At 31.6% G+C, this 8,476-nt stretch overlaps 2 protein-coding genes across 2 annotated transcripts in view; one reads left to right on the top strand and one right to left on the bottom strand.

Annotated features, from left to right (window-relative positions):
* Positions 1-1,728: 1,728 nt before the first annotated feature.
* HELRODRAFT_179098 (hypothetical protein) lies at positions 1,729-2,070 on the bottom strand (the record flags this gene model as incomplete). Its single annotated transcript, XM_009027951.1, has 1 exon — positions 1,729-2,070. The coding sequence occupies one exon, from the start codon at positions 2,068-2,070 to the stop codon at positions 1,729-1,731; it is 342 nt and encodes a 113-aa protein (XP_009026199.1).
* A 2,917-nt stretch (positions 2,071-4,987) lies between these two features.
* HELRODRAFT_86488 (hypothetical protein) overlaps positions 4,988-8,476 on the top strand; it is a gene marked incomplete at both ends in the record, with an annotated part of 15,529 nt that continues 12,040 nt past the window's right edge. The window contains 2 exons of the mRNA XM_009027927.1: positions 4,988-5,146; positions 6,858-7,021. Of these exons, the coding sequence (XP_009026175.1) occupies positions 4,988-5,146; positions 6,858-7,021 (323 nt within the window). The remainder of the gene's footprint in view (positions 5,147-6,857; positions 7,022-8,476) is intronic.

Genomic DNA, 8,476 nt, shown 5'->3' with positions numbered 1-8,476 from the left:
GGTTACACTGCTGACACTTGATTGAATTGTTACCTACACCAGCTTTAAAAACTTAACAGGGCCATCGACCAGTAGCTGTGGATTGGATGGGTTTACCAGTGTTCATTGCTTTGGTTTTGTTGATGTTGACTTTGAATCCATGATCGGCGAGTCTGGTGTTCCAATCTTCAAACATCTGCGCTACATTCTGCTCAGACGTGGTTGTTAAAACGATATCATCAGCATATATTAGATTCCAAATGTCACCAGTGCGTATCGGTTTCTTTATCGTATCGTTTCTTCCATCACAGTTATAAATAACAGTGGACTGAGAATCGAGCCTTGGTAAACTCCAACGCCGATGTCGAATGCATCTGTGTTTCCAACTGTTGTGCTGACAAGAGTCTTAGTATTCGTATACATTTCCATCACAAGTCAAACAAGATATTCTGGAATGAGTTGTCAACGTAGACTTCACCTGATTGCTTCACGGGGAACTCGATCAAACGCTTTTAAAGGTCTACAAAAATGTGTGATAGTTGTTGATGCTTTGGGAGGTACTTCTCTTGCAGTTGCCGAAGGATGTGAATTGCATCAATTGTTGATTTCCACGCTAGTAAACCAAATTGATAATTTCCGATTGTGATGCACGTGGTTAATCTTTTCTCAATGATTTTCTCGACAATTTTCAGGAGTGTTCTAACAGACGTATACCCTGATATGATGAACAGTTCATTGGATCACCTTTGCCTTTGTATAGCGGGACTGTCATGCTATAGTTCCATTCAGTCGGCATAGAGCAATTTCTCCAGATTAAACGGCAATGTTGTAGTAACGTTTGGATACCTGCAGTACCAGATGTTTTGATAATGTCATTTGTGAGTCCAAAGGGCCATGCTGCTTTTCCATCCTTCATAGCTTTTAGAGCTTCTGTAAGCTCCTCTACAGTGATGTCTGAAATCGGACCTTCGATGGGTGGAGCGTCAAAGTTGATGGGATTTCTTTCGTTTAACAGACGGTTGAAGTATTCTCTCCACTGTAGCTTGATCTCATCTTGTTCAAGAACCATCTCATTTTTGTCGTTTTTGATACATGAGGCACCAACTATGTCTTTTTTCGTACGCTTTGCTTGTTTTGCTATACGATACAGAGATTTCATTTGTTCACCTTTGTTTTTAGTGAGCCACTCTTTGCACTGATCTGTCCGACCCAGTGCAACTTGACCTCTTGCATAGTTGTTTTTCTCACGGAAAATTTTATGGTCATCAACAGACTTTAATTTTTGCCATTGCTTGTATGCAACTTTCTTTTCAGCTATTGCATTTTGTACACTGTCATTCCACCACCAAGTGTCCCGTTCATGCTGACGTTTTGTACCAGTTTTTTCACAAACTGTAGTTGCAGCGTTTATCAAAACGGTTTTTTATGTACTCCAATCTGTATTGGCTTGCGATTGGTGATCTAACTGTGTGGCGACAATTTGTTGAAATTTTTCTCGATAAATATTGTTTTTCAGCTTCCACGTTTTGATTCTCCGAGGCATTTGTTTAGACTTATGTTTTGACAGTTCGAAAACCAGGTCTGCCACAAGGAGTCTATGTTGGGCGACACATGATTCGCCAGGTATAACTTTGACATTTTTGAATAGCCTTCGGTATTGTTGCTTGACAGCGAAGAAATCACTTTTCGTGGCTGATGGTCCACTTTTGTATCTTATGAGGTGTTCCAACCTTTTTCTAAAATATGTGTTCAGTAAACAAAACCCGTGACTTTCAGCAAACTCAAGGATGCGGTTGCCATCTTCATTCTGTTCTCCCTAGCCAAAACCGCCATGTACGCTGTTTTCTCTCCAACGTGGCCATTGAGATCGCCTGAGACGTGAATTAATCCTTTTAATATCCAGTACTTCTTGGGCAAGCGGTTATCTGACAAAAATTTCATCACCATTTTTGGCCGTTTTTGACCATTCCAGAATAGTTTATATTTTTCTTTGCCTGAGTTGACATGACAAACACCATTCGATTTCCATCGGGTCTCCTGAAGGCAGCAGATGTCAATCCTTCTACGCTCGAGCATTTCTGCGATTTCCATGCTGCGGCCAGTCAGTGATCCAACATTGAGCGTTCATAGCCATTAAATTCTTTAAAAACTTAGACTGTGACAAATACAGAATCTGTTAAAAAATGCAAAACATGAAACAAATAAAAGAAAATATTGCAAAAATAAACATATGAAATAATGTAAAATTGAAAAACATCTGAAACAAACTATTGAAATAATTTTTTTGAAATGAAAATTACTAAGCGTTTAAAACAAAAATATTTGAAAATAAATAAAAATTCTTTATGACATAAATTTAGTTAGTTATGTTTTATGAAATTGGGCTGATGGTAATTTTTATACAGTATGGAAAAATTGATTATTTTATCGTCTTACAGATTTAAAAAATTACCTAGAAGACTTCAAGAATGGCAGGCGTATCATGATTTGAAAAAAAAAATTGATGATTTTAGTGAATCATGTCCGTTACTTGAAATGATGTCGAGTAAAACTATGGAAGCTCGTCATTGGCAAAGAATTTCAGATATAACCAAAACCAATTTGGATGTGAAATCAAGTACTTTCAGACTGAGAGATCTCATGAAAGCTCCGCTGTTGGAGTACCGTGATGAAATTGAAGTAACAACATTTGATTCCATGCACCTAAATTCATATTTTCGTGCTACATAGTTTTTATATCGTTATGCCAATTTTATATTAAAAATATAATTATTTTAATATTTTTATCTAGAGAATATAAAATCACAAAAAACATAATTTAGCATCAAAAGTCCTGTTGTAGGCATTAAATTGAAAAAGGGTAACACTGTGAGCCAATTCAACTACGCTATAGTGTCACTTTTTTTTTAGTCAGGTCTGCATCAGATTTGCAAACACAAATCCAGCCGGAGCCAAGCAATAACATTTTGTTATAATTTATGAATATAGTTTCATAAACTTGTCTACCCTAGTCTCAAACCAAGCATAAAACCATGTTACATTACATCCTATGTATAACTCAAAAAACAAACTTGAGTTTAATATAAATTGAATTTACATTTCTTTATAGATTTCCGTAAATACTATTATAAACTAGCAAACACGTGAATTATCTGTGATTATAAATATGCAGTACTTGGTGTTATTGTCGGTCTGTTGAAAAGTAATTATTATATAATTAAAATAGTCAGATAGCCTAAACGATGCAATCGTGATTCTTCTTGCTTCAGATCATTTTTAAGGAAATAAAAAAATAAGAAAATGTTTTTTCTGGAGATTTTGATTGATTTATTTGTTAAAAATAATCAGATGGCCTAAACGATAACATCGTAATTCTTCTTACATATTGCTTTAAATCATTTTTGAAGGAAATAAAAAAATAAGAAGATGTTTTTTCTGGAAATTTAATTAATTTTATTTACTAAATTGTATGTGTGAGGGGTTTCAAAAACCAATATTTAAAACCGTGAAAATTTTACCGCGCGGTTGCCGCGGTTTAAAACCTCATTGCGGTTATCTCTGCACAGGACTAATTCAAACTACAACCTCCCATTGAACGCTGTTGTGTTAAAATGCTATGAAATTTTTTTACGGATCTTCAAACTTCTAGATATTGATACGTGATACTCATGATACTTATGGCTAAATTTAAATTTGTGATCACTATTTAAAAATTATTTTTAAAAATCTTTAAAAATGATAACCGCGTTGTAAGAAAATTTGTTTTAAAAATCAAATGAAATGTGTGCAATGCATACAGTTTTTTCTTTTACCTAAATACAAGATTTTTTCAATTTTTAATAAGGCTTTTTTAAAAATTGTTAAAAAATAAGTCAAATTTATAAAATCAACATAACATTGTTATAAGAATTTTGAACATTAGAAAGTCAGTGAAAATCGTAATAAACGTTGATTAGTAGTTAAAATTAAAAAAATATTTTTAGGATGCTTGTATATCATCCGTAAAGGAAAAAGATATTGAATTTAAACTGAAAACGGTAATCGATGATTGGTCCAATCAAAACTTTGTGTTTGCGTCATTCAAGTCAAGAGGAGAATTACTGTTGAAAACGAGTGATATAGTCGAAGCAACTTCTAGATTGGAAGACAGTTTAATGGTTCTCAACTATCTTCTTACTAACAGGTATAGAAGTGTAAATGATTTAAAGGGTGTTTATATATTATGTATGTTTTTATATGTTGATTGAAAAAAAATGCTTCTTATAAAAAACAATGGCAGTAATTCTTAAGTAATTCTTCAGCTTTTTAACAACATAATTTAGGTTAGGATTATCGTATTTCAGTAACATTACAAACAGATTTCAAAATATAAATTTTTGTATTTGTAATTATGTTTAGTCGAATAAAAAGTGAGGTTAGGATTATCGTATTTCAGTAACATAACACACAGATTTCAAAATATAGATAGGTTTTTGTATATGTAATTTGTAATTGTGTTTAGTCAAATAAAAAACAATTTAAATTTTTAAATTTGACAAAAATTTTAAATGTTTGTAGTTAAATTTATATTAAAGATTTGCAGCAAGAAACAAAATAAGCAGCACCTTCAAAACTAAATAAAATTAGTGATATTAGTTAAAAACGAGCTAGCTTAGTAAAAATAGGAAATTAATTTCTTATTCCACGCTATTGGAAATATTTATCGGCAAGAAAGTTAATAATGTATAACAGTAAAATTCAAGTAAAAATGTAATAAAAACAGTTTTAATGTTTTTAAAGCACTACTCTGCTAAATTAATTGATTTAATTTTTGTGAGATAACTTTGGTTCTAGAATGGTTCTAGGTTTTAAAAAGATTGGTCGTAATGTATAAAATTAAAGAAGATAAATTAAGTGTGTTCGTTTATTAATTATTAATGTAAGGTTTTTTATTTTACTAACAACGTATCTGGTAAAAAATTTATGAAAAACTAAGAGATATTCATTTAAAAAAGTTTTTTTATTTAAAATCAGGTACAATGCTCCCTATCGAAAATCCATTCAAGAATGGATCGGTAAATTAACAGTAACTTTAGATATTATTGAAAAATGGTTAATGGTTCAAAATCTGTGGATTTATTTAGAAGCTGTTTTTGTCGGAGGAGACATTGCAAAACAATTACCTGCTGTATGTGTTAAACAAAATAAATGATTAACTTTGTTCTTTAATTTGACCATGACGTTCGATTTATAAATAATGTAAATTTATCAAGTTACTTTGCTTTTTCTTTACAGCAGTGCTTTAATCTAAAATACTTCAGTTTTTTATCGCAATTAAAACATGGACTAGTTTCCTATTGTACTTTTGCATCATACTTCCGAGAGATTGTTTTTGTGGAATGTTGTATAAAAATGATGATTAGATTCTATATTTACACATACCCCAGCGCCTTAATTTTATAAAATGAGCTGTAAACTTTAACTATTGTTCTCTCTAATTCTAATTTGCTTTTAAAACCAAACGTGTTTCTCAACATTACCATACAAATCATCAGGTTATTGTTAGTGTTAAAATGTTGGTTTATAACTTTCTATCTTTGCTCTTTAGTTTTCGAGTGGCGGATTGTTTAATGAAATTCCGAACATGCCAATTCTAAGCCTGGATAAAAGTGAGAGTGAGTCACGACGGAGCAATAGATTTGATACGTGCGTGTTGATTTGCCAAATCCCTTTATAAATCCAACAAAATAAGACATGTACCAAGAATGTAACAACCAAAGGACTGAAATCTTTTTCCAGACAAACCACGAAAGAATAATACTACAAAAACACTGTTAGCTAATCCGAAGCCACACGATTTACTTAAAAACTAACTTCAAAAATGCAAGGTGCGATAAAGTATTTCATGGTCCACCCGTATCAAAAGTAATGCTAAAATTGCTCTTTCAGTAAGATCATCAAATTTGAAAAATTTGCAAGCACAGACGAAAGCTCAAATTTTGTTAAGATTCTGTAGTTGTGGTAAGTTAAATTTAAGTTATTTGTCATTAGTGTGTTAAAGTAAGAAAAAACAAAAAAGTATTGATAAATTCTAAGTTCTAATAGAAAAAGTTGATAAAATTAGGTAACAGTTGTGAGGCAAATATCAGTTCATAATACAAAGGTCATGCAAAACACATCTTGTTCATATGAGAGTGTAGGATTTTTGTCAAATAACTTTCCACTTTCATACGGTAGCTAACTTTTGGACATGTTTGTTTTCTGCACACACAGTTGGAGCGTTAATTTATATAACACACAAGGTTAAAAAAATCTTGTTTTCAATTTAGTTATAATAAATTTTAACATTCTAGAATCGAATAAAAATTTCTCGTTTGACTGGTCTAGAAATTCCAACTTTGTCTTCAACTCCAATGCCTTTATCTGTATAATTCCGACGCTGGCTAAAATTTTGTTATTAGGTTGTTTTGCTTTTCCCATAGTTTTACGGCTTAATCCTTTTTTCAACGCACCATTCATTCCTCAATCTTTAATCGAGTTTTTTAAACTTTTTTTTTACTTTTTTAATTTCTTGCAGTTTGTTCTTTTCAAAATTTTTATATTTCTACGCTAAACATGTTGTGCTCATAATTTGCGAAACTTTCCTGCCGTTTTTGAGGTTTTTCATTAAATTTTTCAACGCTAGTTTTAACATATTTAAAACATTTTCTAAACAATTTAATCAACCACTCAAAAATGTATTGCATTTGTATAATTAATAAATATTTCGAATTAGTGGGTTAATAAATTTTCCATAATTCAAATAAGGTTTGTTGTTAAAAAATTATTTCTAAATATAGTTTGATTTCTTCGATAATTTCATGCTACATTTTAAAAAAGATGTTTAATTTTAAATTCAGGAAGCAAAAAGATTCCAAGATATAGATAAAACATGGGTAAGAATAATGCAGAAGGCACATGACGAAATGAACATAGTAAATACGTGCGTTGGTGATGATTTACTTGACCATATGTTGCCTCATCTATTTGAACAACTTGAATTGTGTCAAAAAAGTTTAACAGGGTTCTTACTATTATTTCATTAAACTAATTTAACTGTTATTACACACACACAGACACACACACTCAGATATATATATATATATATATATATATATATATCGCTCAGATATATATATTTATCGCTCATCGGTAGCACGTGCAGGCCGCATTTTGATTTGCTCCGTATTTTTTCTTAATTTCATAGTTTAAAATCGAGTATTTAGTTTAAATTTAACTTCATTTGGTAGAGAAAATTTTGACGAATTTTATGATATAATTTGTTTGCGTTAATTGTTTGAAGTTAATTTTGTCTCAATTAATTTAAGTTAAGTTGATTTAATTGTAAATTCTTGTTTAATCGACAAAAGTTCAAATTGATATGTTGTGATTGTGCCCAGATGCTCAAATATATATATATATATATATATATATATATATATATATATATATATACATATTGTGCCTCTACTCTACTTTGTTGATTCCTTGTTTGTTTAAAGCGAATACTTACTTAGTTTTACAATCTTCAACATCATTAAATATAATTTAATAAATTTGATAAATCAGCAGAGGAATATGCGTTTGATAGTGCCAGGTGCATCAAAGAACTTAGCAAGGGAGATGTGATTTGCTTGTTAGGTGATTTCAATCTCCCACTAATTAATTGGAATAATTATTCTGCACCAAATAACGTCATCTACAATACTTTTATCGAACTTTTCAATGAATTAGGTCTCTACCAACTTGTCGATCAACCAACTCGTGGAAGTAACATTTTAGATTTGATCCTATCTGATGATGCCAGCCTACTTGTCGAGTTAGAGATTTCCTGTCCATTTTCTTCCAGTGATCACAACTGCCTTACCTTTCAAGTTAACTGCATCACTCATAACTCAACTGACAAATTCTCTAACAATGATAACGACACTTCCTTTTATAATTACAACAGTGCAGACTTCACTAATATGAATGAATGCCTGAGGCTAATCAACTGGGACAATATTTTTCAGCACTGCTTCGACGTCAACACATGTTGGGACATTTTTGAGCGTTTGATAAACAATCTTATGGCAACTTACATCCCTCGATCTTTTCTGAGAAGCAAAGAACACAAAATACAGGTTCCCTATCAACTTCGTCAGTCTTATAAAGTAAAACTTCACTACTGGAAAAAATGGAAACGAACTTCTTCACCGGATGATAAAGAGCAGTATTTGAATATGTCACGAAAATGTTCTGGCTTAGCGAACAGTTACAGAATAGTCAATGAACATAAACTGCTTTCTAAATGCAATGTCAGAAGTTTTTACCAGTATGTCAACAAAAAAATGCTATCGCGTCCCAATGTCAGTAGTTTAAAGTTAGATGACAATAGCGTGACCTATGACCCGCTGATAATGGCCAATGCATTCAACAAATATTTTTCTTCCGTATTTACACATGATAACAACTCCAATTGTTCCATACCTTGTCAACC

Source organism: Helobdella robusta (assembly GCF_000326865.2).
Source record: "Helobdella robusta unplaced genomic scaffold HELROscaffold_52, whole genome shotgun sequence".
NCBI lineage: Eukaryota > Metazoa > Annelida > Clitellata > Rhynchobdellida > Glossiphoniidae > Helobdella > Helobdella robusta.
This window is presented reverse-complemented; position numbering and strand designations above follow the sequence as displayed.